The following is a 21,574-nucleotide window of genomic DNA, read 5'->3' as shown; positions in this document are numbered from 1 at the left end:
TGTCTTTACTGTTCTGTATTTTTGAAATACTTAAACTGTATTTTTTCCCCTCTTTTTTTATTTATTTCATAGTTAAATACAAATCCATCTAAGATGACACTAATTAAAATGGTGTTTAAATTTGCTTCAATATTTTCCCCCTTCTACTCTTCCCTTCTGCATACATTAATAACACTGTTTATTTTAATTTTTCTCAGTAAATACTGAGTTCCTGGGAGCCTAATGCCTGTGACTTAGAAGTCCCAGCTGTACTTACCTCCATTTCCTTTGTTTATTAAGAGACTGTGTTCATTAATAACAGTTTTTCTTAATTACTTTGAAAATCCACTGACTATCTCTGTGAAGAGCAGACAAAACTTGCTGGTTTTGTAACAAGATGACACCTGTCTAGAGGTGGAAATGGATGGAACATATTTCTAGGTGTCCCAGACATCTGGCAAGATGGCTAAATGCCATGTAAGAATTTCTTTTGCAAGAACCACTTATTTAAATGAATGGTCTTAGGTCTTGATTGCAGGCTTTATTGTTCGTGAAACATGCATTGCCACATTTAGTCAAAATTTGTATTATCTTGATGACAGCTGAATTCTCTTGTTTTTTGGCTGCTTTCCGTTTACAGTGTGTGGACCTAAGCTGCAACGAACTGAGTGAAGTCACATTGCCTGAAAACCTGCCTCCAAAACTGCAGGAGCTGGACCTGACTGGAAATCCCAGATTAGCCCTGGATCACAAAACCCTAGAGCTTCTGAAGTAAGTTACCTTACAGAGTGGAGAAGGAGCAGAATAATTCTAGATGTGCAAACCACAATACATAGAAGTGGAATCTCTTTTAAGGAATATGGTTCCCTGTTGCTAGTGGATCAGAAAGTAACAGATGGTGTGAATAGGCTAAAAATCGATGCTTCATTGAAGAGGATGACTTTACCCATTTTGGGGCAATTGCTTTCAGTTGTAACTCCTGGAGGGGTATGCTAGTCTGGTGTAACCACTGTTGGACCACTTTGATTCCATTTTACTTCTGACATTAGATTCAGCCAAAAGACGTATTTTATACCACTGAAGAGATGTCAGTAGCTGCTTGCATTCATCTTTTTCTTGCATTTATCTGCTTGGATCTGTCCTTGCCATTGTGCTGCTTTTTACCTCTTTACATACTGTTTCTTGTTCCCCTTCATATCTGTCTGCTCCTGTGCTAGAAATTACATTATTTTTTATATTTAAACTGCTGAAGACTTGCATCTTTCATTCTGTTTTCAGAGAAACTGGTTCCTTTGCTTTGGGACCCTCAGTTTCCTTCCTGTCTACCTGTTTGTTTCCTGCCCTGAGATTTAAGTGCCATCCATAACTGAAATTCCCCAAGTGCTTTGTCCCTTCTTCTGCAGTGTGATGAGGAGCTGTGGCAAATAATCTCTGGACTGTGGTGCTGCCTTGAACTTTTCTTATGTCGTGGAGGAAACTGCACCAGCTCCCAGTTTCCTTCTAAATCTCTTTTATTCTCAAGCATCAAATGGTTCCAAGGAGAATTGATGTACTTGTTAGGGGTTGAACAGTTACTTCATGTTGTCTGCTTTTAAATGGTCAATATCAGACACTGGAGTAGTAACCCTCATCTCATGTGCAAGCAAGGGAGATTTACAGCGTGAGTTTTCTTTTACCTTGGGTCAGCAGATTTTCAAAATATAGGTGGAAATTTGAGTAATGATGATTGCTCACAGATAAAAACAAGAGTCCATGTTCTGCAGCAGACAGTGAAAAAAGGGGCATGCCTCTATTTTAAGAGTTGCTCTCTTGCATACAGGAAATCTTCCTGAAGAAACAGTGTGCACTATTGCTCTGGTTCATAGGGGAAAAGATATATATGTTTTATAGAGTTAATGAATGGTGTCAAAACCTAGTGAAAGATCAGCTTTTCTTTTGTATAACCCAGCAAGACAAGGTGGGCACACATTCTCTTGCCACTTTAATATTCAGGCATCATGCATGGTAGCATTCCTGTACAATGCTACAACTAGTAGTTGAAGAGTAGCGTGACTCAGTTATATGCCATATTTTCACTGGCATATGTGTGGTCCTTAATTCACAGGAAATTTCTCTCTCTTGCATGTACATTTTCCTTGATTTTTGTTTTGGCCTTGGCAGTGTAGGTGGGTTTTTTTGTTTGTTGGAGCTTTTTGGGTGGGTTTTTTTTGGTGTTGTTGTTTTTTTTTTTTTTTTTTTTTTTTTTGTGTGTATTGTTTGGGGTTTTTTGGTCTTTTTTTTATGTGGTTTTTTGTTGTGGGGGTTTTTTTTCTTTTTTTTTAGTTTTGGGGTTTTTGAAAAATCAGTTATTATTATAACTACAGGATTGTTTTATTCACTAGTGTTCATTAGGCACAATCAGGTGTTTCAGGCTTCCTGAGGGGCTTCTCAGTGTCTGATACATAACCCTTACTTTTATGGTATACTACTATAACTGACTGTGAGGGAGGAGGTGCTTCTTTCACTTGATTTTTGTGGCAGGCACAAAAATACTTGTGCACTTGGTACTTTTTATATCCTCCTTCTGCATGTGAAAGGCAGCTCTCCATCTGTGCCCTGGCAGAATTCAAGCAGGTAGTAGGTTAATATGTATTCTCAGCACTGGTGAGAAGAGTCCTGTCATGCATGCTTGCTGTTTTAGTATGTATGGAGATCTTAAAGAAAGCTTGCGTAGTGGGGAGGATGTTGCCAAGTGTTTTACTGGATGTAAGAATTTTCATTAGCAATTACAATGAAAAAAAACCAAAAATGAAGTTGCTGTTACTCTGATCTTTAAGAGGGAGCATCTAGTTCAATTGTAAGTCATTTTAAATTAAGGGGAAAATAAGCTAGTCTGTCCAGAAGCCTTAGTCTGTATTGCCTGCATAGGATGTTCTGCTGGGTATCATTCCCTTCAGGACACGTGATCTGTTTGTACTGGTGCCCCTAAGGAGGCTGGAACCAGTGTGTTGAGGTAGCTTTTGTTTTTCACCATTGCTAGGAAGCCTTGGAACAACTCTGGGTCCTTGACCTGCCCAGGACCCAGTGGTCAGTCAACCCAGTTAAAAATGAAACAAGCAGAAATGTTTGTGACCCAGGTTCTCTGCCCTGGAGATAAATGCCTTGTATGAGAAGTCTGCAAATAAAGTGTGTTTGCCTGTGTGTGTCCTGCTTTGCAGGTGCAACAGAATTAAAATCTCTGCTACTTTAGAACAGATCCAGGTTTCCAGTTTGATTTGGGGTTAGTTAAACTTTTTTAATAGTCATGACAAGTTGTTTGCCTCCTATTTGTCACACAGAGGGCTGCACAACCAAGAACTTAAAACACAAGTGTCTCCAACATTATTTATGTATTTTTTTTTTTTGGCTTTTTGTCTGCCCTCACTGATGTACATCCTGACTATTAATGTAGAAAGAAATGTATTGTTAGTTTAAAAAGAAATAAATGTATTAATGTAAAACTTAATCAAACTGGATGTGACAGTACTTTAGGTTATTTGAGGAAGGCTTTGCAATGTAGAAAAGATTTTCCTGTGTGTTCAGGTCAGGTGGGGATTTAGATAGAGGAAAAGTGAATGCTCACAATGAACAGTTAGACCTTTCTGCTTGTGTCCTTTTATATTTCATTTGGTTCATGAAAGGTTTGGGTGCCTTTGAAGTGTCTGCAGCATGTGGGGAGCTCACTTTTCCGGCCTTTGGAAGAGAGCAGTAGGGAGCAGGGGGTAGGTCATCTCTCCCCAGCCAAGCAGGGCTGTGAAGAGAAGAGTATAAACAGAGAGGGCTGGGCCTTTTTTAAGTCTTTACTATGCTCCAGGAGATATTTGAAATTCAGGGTAAAGGCTATGTTGGTGGTAAATTGGAGGGTAGAGGATCAAGGGCCTGTGTGAAAACTGGATTGCACAACTGGGGGATGCAGAAGGGCTATTCAGGACCACAGGCTGGCTCTTGCAAGTTGCTGCAGGTTCAGGATGAAGCTGATTTCTGTTTTGCGGGTGTTAACCATGAAAGGTTGTTATTACACATAGTTGTTTCTAAATAAGTCTTTTAAATGTATATTTTTTTCCATTTAGGGAATTCTGCGGATCATACAGGAGATTTCATTTGAGTATAATGAAAAGAGCACAAAAACTTGTTAAAATGGCTGGGAGAGATGTATAAGTTTAAAAAGTCACTTTGCTGTTCTGGCTTTCATCAAACTAGTAGCAAACTCACTTTGTATTCCTACAGGGCCTGGTTTGACCCAAGCATCTCAGGGGTGAAGGCAGGGAAATACAGGCCAGCTAAGCAAAGTAGTGCAGCTGACACCCTCATAGAGGCTCAGTTATTGTTGGTTGTGTACAGGCGCATAAAGGTAACCACTTTGGATGTCCTGCTTTGTTTTCTGTTATTAAATGTATTACTAAGAACTGGGAGAGTAGAAAGGGTGTTCTTTTCCCTTTTTAAGTTGGATCGTGTCAACAAGTCCATCCATTGCATCCTATCCCCTTTGCTTTCTCCTTGCAGCAATATCCGGTGCTTCAAGATCGACCAGCCCTCGGCCGGCGACGCGTCAGGAGCACCGGCGGTGTGGAGTCACGGCTACACGGAGGCGTCCGGCGTGAAGAACAAGTACGGCCTGGCACGGGTTTGGGTTGGTTGTGCAAGAGCCTCTGTGCCGAGACAAAGAGATCCTTTCCTCAGTGCAGGTCTTGGGGATGTTTTAGGGCTCGCAGAGGCCAAGCCACGTCTCTCCACTTGTGTGCCTGGCTCTCCCCTTGGCTCTTTGTTAGGAAAGTTGCTAAGATACAAGGGTAGCAGACACGTTTGGTCTATGCAAGACTCTGCTATTTGCAAAAGAGCTGAGTGTTTAAAAGCATTTTCCTCTTTGCTCAGCTTCTTTATCTTCAACCAAAGGATGTTTACCAAGCAAATCAGAAATACTAAAGAAGAGGCAGAATGGCCAAAACTCTGAATATTCATAGTGTATGGTGCTCCTGTGACTAAGGCAGCACTTGACAAATAATGTACCAAGAGTCTGCTAGTCTCTGTGTTGCTGGCAATGTGATGAACCTTTCTTTGTTCCTCAAATACCTTCTTAGAAATCTTCTGCTACCTAGGTTTCCGTAGCAAGTGCCAGCAAGCCTTTCCTAGCTCTTAGCTGATTTAACACACAGCTTGGTTATCAGCATGCTAGATCCCAGGATGGCTTTTGGAGCAGCAGTGCAGTTTAAATTGGTGTTGTTTCAGAGATATTTTCCTTCCCATTTTTACAAATAAGGGACTTGCTCATGTGCTCAAAAGGAGGAAGAATCCTTAGGGCTTGGGTTGAACTTCCAGTGTAGTTCTGTCCATGTCTTAGCACTGTTGATGGGCCTGACTTGTCCTCACAGCTCAGAAAGCAGTCCTGAAACACCTGTGACCAGAGGTGGTTAAAACTGGTGCTCAGACCAGGCTCTCTAGTCAAAATGACAAGTTGAGAAACTAGTAGTGGGATAGAACCTCTGATGTTTTCCTGCTTTGTTTTTTCCCTAGGCTGTGTGTGGCAGCACTTTCAGCCAACAACTTCTGCGACAACCGGGAGGCCCTTTATGGTGTGTTTGATGGGGACCGCAATGTGGAAGTGCCCTATCTGCTGCAGTGCACCATGAGCGACATCCTGGCAGAAGAACTGCAGAAAACAAAGAATGAGGAGGAATACATGATCAACACTTTCATTGTTATGCAGAGGTGAGTCTTGGGTCTGAAGCTTTTTTTGCTTTGTCTGTGCTTACAGTGCAGTTTCTTCGCTTTTGGGTCAGGCACCTGCTCTTGCTTCCAAGAAATGTGGCAGGGGGTGAAAAAGTCTTGTTATCTGGCTACAGTGTTGCCTTTTATTGCTTGTTATGTGAATATTGCCTCCATTCCTTTCAGGTGTGGGGAGAAAAGCCCCTGTGGGGAGAAAAGCCCCAGTCTCTCTCCAAACAAACAAAAAAATCCCAACCCACCTGCAAAGTTACTAAAATGCTCATGACTAAGTGGTGGGTGGAGGTTTATTCTTTTTTGGTATCTTCTCCAAGTCTTAAGGTTTACAGTTGGCTATAATGAAGTCAGTGGTATGAATGTCTTGATCATCTTTTTAAACTTCCTTGCTACAACTGCCTGCAAAGCCTGAATTGATCCTTTCTGTTTCTGCCAATGTACCAATTCAGGTTATTTAAGGGTACACAAATATTTAAAACACGTAGTCTGACTTCTTAGAAATCCCTTTGGTGTTTGAATGTTATTTGAGCAGGACTCATCCAGAGAGCTTGTGATACAATAGCTGTTGAGTGTAATAGTAGTTCTTTGTAGTGGTTTGGAAACTGTGTGTGTTGTTCTGGACAGAAGAAGAAATTGTGCCTAGGGAGACACTGGGTGAAGGAGGAGTATGAGGGGAATTGAACAGAGGAGAAAGCAAATAAGTAGCTCAGAGACTAAGTAAATGGATCAAATTAAAAGTAGCATTGCTTATTGTTGAATTTCTGCACCCTTGGAAAGGAGAAATTCTAGAGTTGCTATATTGGGAAAGATAGGGAAGCAGAAGGGTGGTACTGAATCTTACAAGGGAGAAAACACTTCCTTTCCCATAATTGCTTTTAACAGTGCTTCAGACTGCTAACTGCAACTGTGGTTGCCATATACTGAAAATACTCAAAAATACTAACAAATTTGAGTACTGAAAGTAATTATTAAGTGGCTTTATTTGTTGCTAATGCAGTTGATGAGGAATGTGGCATTCCTACAAAATGCTTCCCCCCCACCTTTGGTCTCAATTCAAAATTAGCTAACCACTTCTTTGGAGAACCAGAAATAGTATTAATTCCAGTTGCATTTAGCCATTCACTGATGCTTACAGGTGATATGCAGAACTCCTAGTGTGTATTTGTAAAAAATAAAGTAGAAGGCACATTGAGGCTTGGTTGCAAATTTAGTTGCCCATTCTGTCCCCAGGATTTTGAATCTAAAGTTCTTATTAGCTGTACCTAGCCTTAATATAAATATTCGTAATTAGCTTTCTAATTACCCTAGGAGTAAGATCCTGATAAATAAGCTACTGGGAAGGATGGTTGTTTTTTCACAGTCTAATATTGAAATTAGTTCGCATTTTAATGGCAGGCTTCTGAAAACTTTAATTTTATTAATAATATTTTTCTTGCTGGTTTCTGCTGAAAAAGCAGGCTTAAGCATTTCTAAGAAATTTTTTAACAGGTTAGTAGCTGACAGCATAAATGAAAAATGTACCTTCCACCTACAGTGGAATTCATAGCCATTGTGATTTTTTTGGTCATAATTTGATAGCTTTTAAGAGCATTATCCAGAAGATACCATGAAACAGTGTACCTCTGCCTTCTCCTTTTGCTCAAAAGTAGAGGTTTTTACAGTCAGAATCATTGTTTTTATAATAATGATCCATAGCTTCAGAAGCCAAAGCTCTGTCTGACCTTTAAAACAAATATTAGCTGTAAAGGAAAAGACAACTGTAGAACTATTAGAAGTGCGAAGATTTTTTCCCCTAAAATTGAGCATATCTGAGTATCTGCATATGTGAAAATAATTCCCTGCCTGAGACTTGCATGTGGGATCCCTGCAGTGCTGCTGCTGTACTGTCACAGTCTTCAGTGCAGATTTCTGTTTGTGTCCCAGTGATCCAATAGAGCCAGTGTCCTGAATGCTTCTGCTTGTGGAACAGCAGCTGTTTCTCTGTAGTGCCCCTAATACTTGTTTTGCAGTTAAAGAACAAGCACTGTTTTGTTTAAATTCCAGGAAACTTGGAACAGCTGGACAGAAACTTGGAGGCTCTGCTGTCCTTTGCCATATAAAACATGATCCCATGGACCCTGGTGGATGCTTCACGCTAACCTCAGCAAACGTGGGGAAGTGCCAAACTGTTCTCTGCCGGAATGGGAAACCTCTGCCTTTGTCCAGGTGTTACATGATGAGCTGTGAAGAAGAACTGAAAAGGATTAAACAGCATAAGGCCATTATCACAGAGGTTAGAGAACAGCTGGGGACTATTGCAACTTGCAGCTTCTTTGAAGAGCATTTGCACAGCAGTGCATGAAATTGCATGTTAATATCACTAGCCTCCAGGAGGTGGTGTTCATGGTGTGGGTTCCTCAGTTGCACTTTTCCTTTCAAGGTGATTCATACCATGCAGTCAAGTTGCTTTTCCATTCCGTTGCCATGCTGGATTTTGATTAGCTTTCAAGAGTGAGCAGCTGTGAGCATGTTGCATTGAAACAGGAAAGCAGATACTCTCCTTCTAATGGGAGAGGAGTTGCTGTGTTGGAACTGTCATGGAGAGCTTTTCCAATTAAAAAGGATGAGAGGGAAGAGCACTTGGAGCAATGCCATCCTTCCCTTAGGAGACTCCTTGCTCCTGGCATGCTGACTTTGCTGTCTGAGCTATGTTCCCAGCACTGCCCTTTGACAGGGTGCTCTTGAAGAGAGCACTTGCCCAAAAGGAAAACTCACCCTGTGCTCAGCTGAACCATGAGAGTGGACAAAATTATTTGTTCCTTTCTTAGAAGCTTGAAACCGCTGCTGTCAGTTTTGCTTTGCCTTGTGTTCTGTTCCACATGCAGAGGAATAGATAAATATCGAATCCTTCTAATGGTGGGGAAACCTCCCTGCTGTGTGCCTGAGAGCAGAGTGGGCATGTGTGTGTGGAGTAAGTCATGTGCCTGTTGATCTTGCTGGGAAAGGTGAGGGCTGGGATCTCAAACGTGGCAAGTTGAAAGGGAATCACTCCAACATAATGTGCATCATGAAGGCACGCTCATTCTGTGGCTCCATAGAGGAAAAGAGAAATTTTTGGGCTGACTCTTCAGATAACTCACTGATTTCATGCACACTGGTGGCTTATCACTGTTGTCAGCCTTCTAATGGGAAAGTTAACAAGTTGACATGGAGGCTTATTTTCTTCTGAGTGATTTCAGAGAGGAAGTTTTTTTAGTCTTGGTTCACTTTTCTGTGGTTATCTGCTTTATAATAACCCTTACATTTATTAGCTGGACCCAAAGAGTGTAAGTCCTCACCTTTGCTGTTCTTCTTGAATATGCAATTAGCAGGGTGCAGTTATCCCTAGCAGGCTGACAGACAGCCAGACTTGCTCTTTCAGACGCTTGCTCTGCTTATTCTGACGGCTTGGATTCTAACCAGGACAGGATTCAGGGATTGGGACATGCATGCGATTCTTTTCTCATGTATGTCCGTTTTTACTGATGTTATCCCTTCAGATACTACTCCTCCTCCCTTTGGAAATGTCATATCTAAGTGGAAATGTAGTAAGTAATTGGGGCGTGTAAAACATTTCACTACAACTCAGCTGACTGAGAAATGCAGACTTGCTTTCTGCTACATTTGACTTGCATTCTTAATTTAAAGGGTTTTTTTTTAATGAACCTTCGTTTCTGAAGTGATGAGCCAAGATGAAACCTACAGTTGTTGCGGCTGCAAGAGAAGACTTGTAACTGAGTGACCTGCCCCTGTAGCAAATGTGTGTTGCTTTGCTCTGTCTAAAGCCAGATATTGTGGGTGGAGGAGGGATAAGTCTGACTCACTGGTAAAAGATTTGTCCAGTTGGCTCTTGCAGCTGCAGGAGCAGAATAGATGTCTCTTTGTTGCAGCCTTCTGCTTTGTTGGTCTTTGCATAGGTGGTGCCGATGACAGATCAGTTGGGTGTAGGAGGCAAAGCGCAGGATTGAAAAACAGCTCTTGCTGTGCTCTAATCCCAGCTCTGTCACCTCCTTGCAAGTCAGTTTGCTTGTCTGTCTCCTTGTCTGTTAATGGCAGTGTCGGGGGGTCCTGCAAAAACAGCCATCAGTAGAATACAAGGAGAGGCAGATACTGTATATCCTTGTCTGTCTTGTTGAAGATTTCCTGTCCTTTCTAATTTCAGGATGGCAAAGTGAATGGTGTGACAGATTCAACAAGAATCTTGGGGTACACCTTCCTTCACCCAAGTGTTGTGCCACGTCCTCATGTCCAGTCCATCACCTTGACTCCACAAGATGAGTTCTTCATTCTGGGGAGCAAGGGGCTGTGGGACAGCCTCTCAATGGATGAAGCAGTTGAGGCAGTCAGAAATGTGCCTGATGCACTGGCGGCCGCCAAGAAGCTTTGCACTTTGGCCCAGAGTTACGGCTGCAACGACAGCATCAGCGCTGTCGTGGTTCAGCTCAACGTGACGGAGGACAGCTTCTGCTGCTGTGAGCTCAATGGAGTCCCACCCCCCAGCCCAGGCATCTTCCCCCAGTCTGTCAACGTGGTCATCAAGGACAGGCCCACAGACGCACTCGGGATGCCATCTTCGAGCAGCGGCATGGCTTCGGAAATCAGCAGCGAGATCTCCACCTCGGAAATGAGCAGCGAGGTGGGGTCCACAGCCTCGGACGAGCCTCCCCAGGTGGCCATGAATGAGAGCAGCCCGGCGTACCCGGGGGAGCAGCGCTGCATGCTGCACCCCGTCTGCCTGTCCAACTCTTTCCAGCGGCAGCTCTCCAGTGCCACCTTCTCCAGCGCCTTCTCCGACAACGGCCTGGATAGTGATGATGAGGAGCCCATCGAGGGGGTATTTACCAATGGCAGCCGCGTGGAGGTGGAGGTGGACATCCACTGCAGCCGAGCCAAGGAGAAGCAGCTTCTCCAAGTACCAGTGGAAGCTAGTGATGAAGGTATTGTCATCAGTGCCAATGAAGATGAGCCCGGCCTTCCCAGGAAAGCTGAATATTCTGCCATGGGCACAATAGGGCGCCGGCGGGGCAACGGCTCTGTGGCACCACACGAGAGGAGCCATAACTTGATTGAAGTTGCAACAGATGCGCCACTCAGAAAAACTGGGGGCTACTTTGCTGCTCCAGCACAACCTGATCCTGATGACCAGTTCATCATCCCACCAGAGCTTGAAGAAGAAGTCAAGGAGATTATGAAGCAGCACCAGGAACAGCAACAACAACAGCAGCAACAGCAGCAGCAGAGGCAGTATCCAATGGACCACCTGGCAGACTATTACGACACACCACTATGACCCACTCTATTTACTGCTCAGAAGTAAACTAACAAATAAGGAGACTTGACTGTGAGACCCAGTGGGCTTGCATTACAGCAGGGGTTTTCCTTATCCTTTTCCTTTATATACTTCCTTTTCCTTATCCTGCCACTACAGATAACTGCAGCTTTTCAGTTTGTTAGGTTTAATATTAATTGACTTTCTTCTAGAGACGCTTGACTGGTAAAGTTTAAAATAGTTAACCCTCCCTTAACATATCAGGTGTAAAAACAGGAAAACAAACAAAAAAAAATAAAAAGGTTTAATATATTGCTGAGAAACAGATGATGATGTAATATTTTTTAAAATGGCTTGTTTGTTTTGTTTGAGAAGCAGGGCAGTAGCCAGTGCTAAATGATTTAAGTAATATTGTAATACTGTATTTCTTTGAGAGAAAAGGCTTTTTTTGGTCTTGAAAATGATAGACATTTGTAGAATATGGAGACTAACTCCTAGGAGTTGCTTTACTCTTTCAGGTGACTTAAGTCACTGAGATTCACTAATTTTCTCTGAGAGAACAGTTGATTGGGAAATTCCTGTAAATAGCTCAGTGTTGTATAGTGATGCTTACTGTTTTGTAGCCTTGGCATTAAGGACACAACCTGAAAAACTGACTTTTTTTCTTAAGTGACTCTTTGGGCCATGGTCATTAAGCGTAATGGACTGTGTGGCTGTGTACAAGTTAGCTAGAGCCCAGGTGGTGTAGACTGTTCAAAAAAACCCAGTTTTTCCTCCAGTCTCTTTCCTTACTTTTACAGACACGTTTTGTTTGTGTTCCTTACTGCTGCCACAACCAGCATGATTGTATAGAGCTCATTTGCTGTAGAACATTTACATACCAAGAGTTATATTAAAGCCGAATGCACAAATGGACATGTCATAATTTTTGTTATAATAAAAATGAAATTTACACCTGATGTCTGCTTTTATGTCTGACCAGCTGAGCAGCAGCTCTCAAACAGGAGCTTGCTGTGGTTCCTCAGTGTGCTGCTCAGTTAAACCAAGAAGTGTTGAAACTTTTTCAGCTAGATCACATTTTTACACTAACTGCAGAAGCTCACTTGTATTTTCAGAATTCAAAGGTTGTGCAAAGTGGCCTTTAAAAGATACAAACCATCTCTCTGAGGAATTGACCTCTTCCTTTTTTTCTCTCTCAGTACTAATTCAGCACTATTGATTTGCCCTTTGCCACAGTATTGACAATGCCAGAAGACTGAAGAGGAGCAGTGTGCTCTGGCTCTGTCTCACTGGGACTGAGTGACTGAAGGTAGAAATAATGAAAGGATAACAAAAGGTAGAAGGAAAGCATTGGATACTGAGAGAAGAGAGAAAATATGAGAAGGCAGAAAAGTGAATTTAAAACTACCTATGTAAATTTGCTCCAGTGTGTTGCATGAACATGAGTTTGATGGCAATCAGACTTTGGTAGCAAAGGGCCATCTTTTTGTGATTCCTGTGGGAAATGAGCAGTGTTCTTTCTCAATATTGCCCCCAGCCAACTGCTCCATTTTACTTCTCACTCTTTAAAAGCTGAATTAGTGTGCAGCCATGACAGTGTCTTGTTCTTTCTTGGCACTTGGTGTATTTGGGAAGAGGACTGTGGTGACAGGCTGTTGTCCTTATTCTGTTCTAGGGTGAAATAGCCAAGTTAGAACAAGTTTGCTGTTAACAGAATATTTTTTGTTATTTTTCTTTAATAACAACAGAGGAGCAAACATTAAAATACTGGTTTGATAAATGTTTATAGCACTGTCTACTGTAGATCTAGAATTGTACTTCATTGTAATTTGAACTTCAAAATATCTCTTTCTTAAAGAAAACTCATTAAATAATGTATTTAAACAAAAAAAAGTTTATGGTTTGTTGGTCAGTAACTCTTAGGTGTTCTTTGGTAAACAGTTTATATCTTCCAGATTTTGCTGAATTGGTTCATTGTCTATCCTTGGAAAACTTTCTTTTTTTTCCCTTCTGTTCCAATGCTGCTTGAGGCTGAAGGTGATAACTAGCAAGGATACTACCTTTATTTCCCTGCTGCTGGTTGAGGAGTAACCTTGCTGCTGCTGTCTGTGGTCTCTGTGTTAAGGTGTCTCTGCTGTGCTGTACATGGGGTACCCCAGAGAGAGGAGCAGAGGGCAGAATAGGCATGGAAGGGGAACCACTTCATGTGAGCTGAACTTAGGCTCAGTGCTGACAACTGATACTCCCCTTGTCTCATGAGAATAGGAGGATATGGACTTAGGCTCTGTAAAGACTTTCCCTTCCCTCCATTCAAAGGACAGACTCCCAAGAACTTGCCAGCCCCTGTGGCATTCACTGCTTACAGACGACACTGGTTTCCATTCTTATGCCCTTCCTTTGAAGCGTAGATGGACAAAACTGACACAACTGAAGGCTGCCCCTTTCAGCCTGGTGCCTTCTGCAAAGTTAGCAGCAGCATCCTGGAGTTGGGGCTTCTGTGGCAGCAGAGTGACAGAATTCTGGTAGAGGAACTGTATTTTGGGATTTTAGCTCTGCCTTGAAAAGGATGGCTGTGATAGTAGCCTGTCTTAGCAAGTCCTAATATGAAGGATTAATGCATTCATAGGGGTGACTTCATCCCTCTGCTGGGCTTTGTTTCACGTGTTGGGCTAGACTGATAGGTTGGATGGCTTGCTGCATGTTTGTAAGTAACATTTATTTTTAAACAAGTGCAAAAGGTATTTTGTCCTGGCCTTAAACTGGGACTTGAAAAACAAGGTACAGTGTTTGCAAGTAATGATTTTTTTTCTGGACATTACTGTCCTTTTTCACAGAAGGGCATTAGTGTGCTGTGACCTCGTGAGGGCTGAAGCTAACATCACTTACTGCATCTATGTGCACTAATACTGAGCATGATTTTTGGATTATGTTCACACTGTATTTTGCACAGTTTTGACCTACTGGGAACTGTCTGACTCAGAGATGGGGATTTGTTTGCAGAAGTTGACAGCTGTAGCAGGGACGATGATTGGGAGCTAAAAAGAAGGTGGCTTTCAGCCACGGAAAATGTAGAACTCCATTATCTTTATAATCAAACCTTGCATGTCCTTTGAGACTTGCTGGTAGTTTTATCTGAGACAGGCAGAAATGCGTGAATAGGAGGAGATAGATGGCTGATGGCAGAGAAATTAACATATTTACATTATTTCCTGGAAGATAATTTTAAACAGGTGTGGTACTATTGAGAAATATCTGAGTGGCTTTTGTGCTTGTAAACGCAGGCCTTTTGTTAAAAGCCACAAAAGCTGTCTTGCTTTCTGCCCATAGTGCTCTATTGTGACACACTTGGTTGTGCCAGAATGGCCTGTTGGCATCCTGCCCTGTGCATTCAGCATGTGGCACCACCATCTCCATGATGGTGACCAGTGCCATGGTGCATTGCCTTTCTCTGGCTTACTGGCCTCAGAGGGTTCTGATACATCCATGTGGTTTGTCTCCCTCACACCTACAGAACGTGCTGCTGGTGCAGTGCCCCTTAAGTCTTGCTTCAAGTAATCTCTTCATAGCAAGCTCGGCTTCATCACCAGCCCTCATGTTTACAGCTCATACATGTAATTTTCCAGCAATTTATACATATTTATTTTTTAAGCACAACTTTGCTACTTTGGAAGCGCGTCTGTGTGGGGCTGGGTGTTAATCAAATGTCACACTTGGCTCTGAAGGTAATTTCTGCATCTCTGCACCTAGTCATGGATGGTGCTTCTTGGGTGCAGCCTTGCAGGTCTGGGCTTGCAAATGTGCGGTTGAATGGGTTGGTTGGGATAACCCCGTGAAGGGTGTGCTGGTCTGGGAGACAGGAGGGCTTGAATCAATTCAAGCAGAGCAGTAGGATCCAAAGGAGTGAACAGAACAGTAACTTCAGCCTGATCTGCCTAATTTTCCTGGACACTGCCAGCCCTTAGTGGAGAGATGTGCTTTTTCTAAGGAGAAGGCACTCCAGCCACAGTTCTCAGCAGTGCTGAGAGTGTCATGTTGGGTGAGGTCCATCAGAGCTTTGGCTGCATGGGGGAGCTACACGGCCAGAAGGTGGTAAAAATACCTTTTGGGCTTAGCTGGAACCAGGACAGTCTTGGCTCTGTTAAATGACTCTGTGTTAACTTTCCTCTGTTAACCTGCTTTACTGCCCTGCATTGTTAATTCAATTGACTTGTTTGGAGCTAACGTCTGCTATTGTTGCAGTAATTGCTTTGTCTTACAGATTTGTTATCTTCGTGCTTGCACTAAGGGTTTCATGGGGTGCTGCATGAACCAATCTGTTTCTTCTTGATTGCTTGCATTTTGCTGTGCCTTACACTGATGTTCAAATGCCCTGCCTAACAGGACTGCTGCTTCTGAAAGCTGAAAGTTAAAATTTGTCTTCTGCCTGAGAGAAAGTAGTTCTTTACAGCCATTTCAATCAAAAGGTGGGGGTGGGAAGACCCCCAAATATTAAATAGATTAACCGCAGCCCCAGGGCAGAATCAGTATACCATTTATCCAGGACATCAGTGCAGAAAAATTCCTTGTTTGCTCCAAGTCCCTGGTTTAAATGGTTGGTCCCTGCTTTTATCCAGACTGTTTTATTTGTATTTCCATTCCTGTTGAGGTCAACAGTTCATCCTTTAGATCATCCTTTCTCAGGCTGACAAGTTTGGATTCACCTGCGGTTGACTTGGATACCTCGTCCTACCTTTTATCTCATGCCATGAGCTACGCTTGCCCTCTAGGTTGAGTCTGAGGCAGGATCTGAATGAGGCAGACGCTATCTCATCTTTTTCCATATTTTTTTAATACTGCGAGCTAAAGGGAGACACTTAAACTGCAAGAGCTCATCAGAAGCATGATGGCATGAGGAAGCTGGTGTATAATAACTGCAGTGTAACAGAGACCTGGGACAGGCAGAACTCGTCTGCTCCCTCATAGGGACACCCAGGAGGTGGTCCCCTGGGGCTTTCTGCTGTAGGAGATTCAGGATGCCAGATTTACAATCAGTGTGTGGATTCCTGCACGTCAGGCTTTGGGGGAGAGGTTGAAGTGTGCAAGTCCCAAGGCTGCGAAGTAGTTCTTGCTGGTGGATGAAGTTCAGCTGGCCCTTCTTGCCTTGTGCCCCATTAGGGTCTCAATTCCAGTGTCCTGCTGCTCATCACAGCCTGTGTTGTTCTTTTTGAGCTTGTTCTTCTGTCTCTCTCATTAAAAATTAAGGAAACAGACAGAAAAAGGATCTTTTACCAGTGGTTCTGTAGAATTGTCTTTGGAGATTTGTGTAACTTAGGGGTGCCCAGAGGCTATCAGTGGGCAGGAATGGGGCTCTGGAGGCCTTTAGGAGCTCCCAGTGCCAGAAAGACCTGTCATGAGAGCCTGGACATCAGACACAATGCTCTGAGCAAGCACAGTAGGCTCTTCTCCCCTCGTCAGATTCAGCACAGCTGCACCAAGTGAAATAAATGTGTTTTAACCATAAAGTTGTCAGTATTGACTCGTGGAACAGATGGGATTGTTTTGCTAATTAAATGTATGCTGTTGAATGCTTTAAAGGAAATTGGGATGCAGAACTATGAAGAGAGACTGGTGTAGCAGAAGTCTGTGACTTTTAAGATGCTTTTTCATTTTAATCCCTCTTAAGGAGAGAGACAGCAGGATTTTGTGGACACAAATGTTGCAGTAGGTGCACTTGCAGTTAGTACTTACCTTGGTCCTGAAATTGCAGACTATAATGTGACATATAGTGCACAGAATAGTGCATAAAATATATAGTGAAGTACTCTGCTCAAATGTATATGCAATTGGGTGGCAGGGAAGAGCAAGAATTGCTGTGTCTTTTTAAAGTGGCCAAAGCTGTCCTCCTGAAAGCAGCAAAACTCCCTGAAAGCAAGATTTGGCAAGCCATCTATGGTAGTTTAATTTAACAAGAGGTAAAGAGATTTTTTTTTTTTGTTTGCTCATTTCTGTTGGGCAAAACTTGACCACAAATTTTCAGAATTTCTTGTTTTACTGTTCAGAATCAGCTCAGGTATCAGCTGAGTCATTCCCTGGCATTTTTTTAATGCTTTGGAGATAAGAACATGGGAAAGAATGTCCCCAGACCATCCTGCACCATCAGAAATAGTGATGTGTAGGAAGGGGTATCCATAGGAAATGATCTTCCCCATTCCCAGTGGTCTGTGGCTTGCACTTGTATGAGCCAGGAGCAGTGTCCTTGTGAAGATGATCAGAGATGGCTTTCAGGACTCTTGTGGGGGTTTTTTTGGTGTGTGTGTGGTTTTTTTTTTTTTGTTTGTTTGGTTTTTTTTCCGATGAGTAACTGAGCGTTTGTATTTGGGTTGGGGAAAGTCGTATTCCTTCTGTCCGTATAAATTGGGAGCTGCAAGGGCTCCCTCTCGTGTTAGCGTGGGCCAGGACCAGGATTGCTGCATCTTCCTCCTTGGCAGTGGAACGGCTGCATCCCGCACCCTTGTGCTCCCACCCCATCGTGCGAGCCATGCAGGAGCACCAGAGGCTTGGAAAAGTCTTTCTCCAGATGAACAAGGAAGGCAGCAACGCTGACATAGCAGGGGCCTGCTCCTCAGAGACTGAGGGCTCTCAGAAGCCTCCTGAGTGTTAGAAGTACTTGCTGGCAGTCCAAACAAGGATGTGAGGGCTGAAGAAGCCAGGGAAGCCACACCTGCTATTGCTCAGGAGAGCACCTGCAGTGCTGCTGGGTGAAACAGGGTCTTAGCAAGATCCCACGTAGTCTTAGCAAATTATGTGCAATGACATCTTGATCCCAGTATGTCTTATTTACTTGGGCCAATGAACTGCCAAATCTTCACCATCAGAGTGGATTCACAACAGTCTAAAAATCCGAATCCCTTTCAAGTTGCACAAGTGCTGAAGCATGTCCAGAGAAGGGCAGTGGAGCTAGTGAAGGTCTGGAGCACAAGTCTGATGAGAAGGAGCTGAGAGAGCTGCTTCGTTTAGTTTGTTCAGGAGAAAAGGAGGCTTGGGAGATGTTATCACTCTCTACAACTACATGAAAAGAGGGTGTAGCCAGGTGAGGGTCAGCCTCTCCTCCTAAGTAACAAAATGAGAGGTAATGGCCTAGGGTTGGACTAAGGGAGGTTTAGAAAAATTTCTTCACTGTAAGGGTTTTCAGGCATTGAAACAGACTGCCCAGGGAAGTGGTGGCATCACCATCCCTAGAAGCGTTCAAAAGATTTGGCTGTGGGCATTTGAGGACATGGTTTAGAGGTGAACACAGCAGTGCTGGGTTAACAGCTGGACTTGATGATCTTGGAAGTCTTTTCCAACCTTAATGACTCTGTGATGGGGCCATCTTATTGGGGAATTATTTTCGCACTCTGAAGCAGGGAAAACACCCTTTTTGCATCTGTTTCATGAGCCTTTCTAAATCCTTCTGAAAATCTAATTACCAGGCATTTCTCAGGCTTGAGCCCTTCAACATGGCCTGAGAGTTTTGGGGAGCCCAGTAGCAGGTGCAGGTCTGTGTTTGAAAGGCATCCCTGGAAATCAATAGACCATTTTCAGTAATGAAGGGCATCCTGTGACTTGCCTGTTTTGCACTGTCACACGCCTGAACCAATTACATCAAACGCTTTGACAACTGGTGGACCTTGCAAGGGGTCTCATCTTTTATTTATGACGGGTGATGCTGAGCATCTGTGACAGTTTTTTATGCTGTGCTGGCATTAAGCTGCTGCAATACACAGAGCACCACCGTTTCTGGGAGATGGATGATTTGAAGGAGAAGAGTAACAACAAATGTCACAGCTGTATGACATTGTCATAATGCCCTTCAATAACTTACCTGAGTCCTGAAAAAGAAAAGGAGGTGTCCAAGTTCAGCAAATGTGGTTGAGGGATCTGAGTTAATGAGGGTCTGATATGTATCTGTAGCTTTGCTTAACTCTATGGTGGTAATGTAAGTTGTGGTGGAAAACTACCAGAAGAGTAACTTCAATGAAGGCAAGTCTGCACTAGGAGTAAAATACATGGATTATGAAAGAAAAATTCTATTCAAACTGTTCTTTGGTGCCCTAATCCCTGTATGTATTCTCATCAATATAAAGCAGTTTCCCATGTAAACTGAGATCCCGACTTTTCTTAGCGCTAAGCCTCGAGTTCAGTTTCTGCTGTTGCACAACCGGTTTGTATCCCTAGTTTCTGCACACTGGATACACTCAAACTCTTCTCTGGAGGACTCATGGAGAAAGCTTAAATTGGGATAAAATTTATTATAGTCTGGGAATGTTTTCTTTTAATTTTCTTCTGTCATTAAGAAAATAGGAGAGCTTATTTTTTCTGCTTACCTGAAAATTTCCTTTCTGCGGATAGGTACAAAGGTCCTTCCTCCTTACAGCTGCTCTGCAGCAGGATGGCAATGCCCTAATACATTCAGATCTTCTAGCAGCACCAGATTTCCAGATACGTTAATTATTTGGGAAATGTAAAGGTTATGTTAATCTTATTTGGAAGAGTAAACATCCTCTCTCCTTTTTGTCCTCCACACCACAGTTTTGCCTTTCACATTCAAACAAGAGACCTGTGTCCGTGGATGTTGATTTGCTCTCTTTTGGACAAGATTTACCCCAGACTTAAATATTTTATCAATTTGTTTGATAATAAAGGACAATAATAAAGGAGATATCTAGGAAAATGGGTGCTCAGAGGTGCACAGCCCAGCATGATAAAATTTTCACAACAGTTTACTCAGTGTTGGGATGCAGGATCACGGGGAGGAAGGATTCCCTCTCCTTCTTCCTCCCTTCCTCCTCTCTACTTTCTTTTTTTTTTTTTCTATCTTTCTCAGCCTAAATATCTTATGCCCTTTGTTTCCTCCTCAATATTAGGGCATGGAGACACATGTCTTCTCAAAGTCAGATTGTTTTTCTCTGAGAATTTTCTGGGGGGGGTAGTCCCTCTGTGGGTAGTTAGTGCTGGGGGGCTCAGCTGGAGGCTTTTCTCTCTGACTGACTAAAGCTGTTGGCTCACATATTGAGGCAGACTGGTGCTAATTGATGGTTTAAATCCAAAGGGGCTGGCCAGGAGTCTCACTGGTAACTCTGAGATAAATGAGCTACTCAGCCCAGGTCCTTTCACTAGTGACCTGTCTCTGCAGTGGGGCTCTTCTCTTGCCAGGCAGCTCCTGTTCACCCTGCAATCTGCATCCATTTCCCTGCATCTCCAGAGCTTGGTGGCCATTTTAATCCTCTTTGTGAAGGTTCAGAAAAGGCTTGGTGTGCCAGAAGGCTTCTTGCTATATCCACGGCTTTGAGGTTGAGAGATGCAGTGCTGTTTGCCCTTGGAGAAGGGCAGGTTTGGCCTTTGCCATCTCTGTTTCCTTCACAGCAGGTGAGGAGCTGTGGTGGTCACAGAGGCAAGCTGGATACACCCTGAGGATCCCCCTCACCAAAGAGGGACTGAGGATGATGGCTGTGTGCAGTCCTTTGGCTGCAGGTGAATTGGGCTGTCAAGGGGCTGTGTCAGAGAAACAGCTGAGCTTGTTTTCAGTGCTGACCTTGTTTCCAGTGCTGACCTTGAAGGCTGCATGCAGGCAATGCACACACACAAACATGTATGCATGGGGCAAGCAGCAGGGAAAGGCTCAAAGAAATGGTAGGGCTGACAGGAGCCATTTGCCCTGCCTCTTTTTACTGATCCAAATGTGGATTATTGTCCTGTACTAACTAGCAATCACTGCTCAGAGGTAATGGTCAGGCACAGCCATCTCCAGCAGAAAGTGGGAAGGCTAATCTGCCCTAGAAAAAGGAGCACCTGCAGTGGCAGATGGGAATGACAGCCTGTTGTAGCCTTAGTCACATGTGTCTGCTAAAAAACCTCTGCTCTTGTATTACACCTTCCCAGCTCACACAGTCAAGACTGTCATGTCTTCTAGAGGACATCAAGCATGGTGTTGTTGCAGTTGGAAAGCGGGGTGGTTTGGATTGTTCTGATGGTATTTGGTTTGTCCTTCACCCCAACAGGTAGGAAAGCTTCATCTTTCCTGTCTTAGTTCCTCTGAGAAGTATTTCTGGGATTTTCCCCTCTCTTCTACTTTTCTCTGTGAAAGTGAGTGGAGGAAACAGCACTGTTTATTACCTCTTCACAATTATTTCCTAATAATTTTTTTTCAGGGAAGAAAAAAAATCCAAGGCAAAAACTGCCAATCAGTGGGCTGTGGCTTTCTTTGGGGTCACTTCTGCTTCCAGTGTTCCAGGACCTTGGCATGTTTGTTGACAACAGCAAGCTGATAGCTGGAATGCCTGAAGGAAGGGATGTCATCCACAGCCACGTGTCAGGGTCTCCAGGCCTAAGGAGTGAGTCAATGTGAACCTCACACAGTTCAAACAAGGCCAAGTGCAAGATCCTGCACCTGGGTTGGGACATTCACAAGTATCAGTAGAAACTGGGTGGTGAAGGGATTGAGAGGAACCCTGTGGAGAAGGAGGGGGGGGGGGACAAAAATGATGCATAAAAACATGGATTTGAACTGTCGGTGTGCTCTTGGAGATTGGAAAGTAAATCATATCCTGGGCT

At 43.3% G+C, this 21,574-nt stretch overlaps 1 protein-coding gene across 1 annotated transcript in view; it reads left to right on the top strand.

Moving 5' to 3' along the window:
* The window catches only part of PHLPP1 (PH domain and leucine rich repeat protein phosphatase 1), a 134,288-nt gene extending 122,376 nt beyond the window's left edge, over positions 1 to 11,912 (top strand). The window contains exons 13-17 of the mRNA XM_062499446.1: positions 620 to 750; positions 4,501 to 4,605; positions 5,509 to 5,703; positions 7,759 to 7,987; positions 9,896 to 11,912. Coding sequence (XP_062355430.1) covers positions 620 to 750; positions 4,501 to 4,605; positions 5,509 to 5,703; positions 7,759 to 7,987; positions 9,896 to 11,023 — 1,788 coding nt within the window. The 3' untranslated portion in view covers positions 11,024 to 11,912. The remainder of the gene's footprint in view (positions 1 to 619; positions 751 to 4,500; positions 4,606 to 5,508; positions 5,704 to 7,758; positions 7,988 to 9,895) is intronic.
* The last annotated feature ends 9,662 nt before the right edge of the window (positions 11,913 to 21,574 follow it).

This window comes from Cinclus cinclus, chromosome 1, assembly GCF_963662255.1.
Source record: "Cinclus cinclus chromosome 1, bCinCin1.1, whole genome shotgun sequence".
NCBI classification, from domain to species: domain Eukaryota; kingdom Metazoa; phylum Chordata; class Aves; order Passeriformes; family Cinclidae; genus Cinclus; species Cinclus cinclus.
This window is presented reverse-complemented; position numbering and strand designations above follow the sequence as displayed.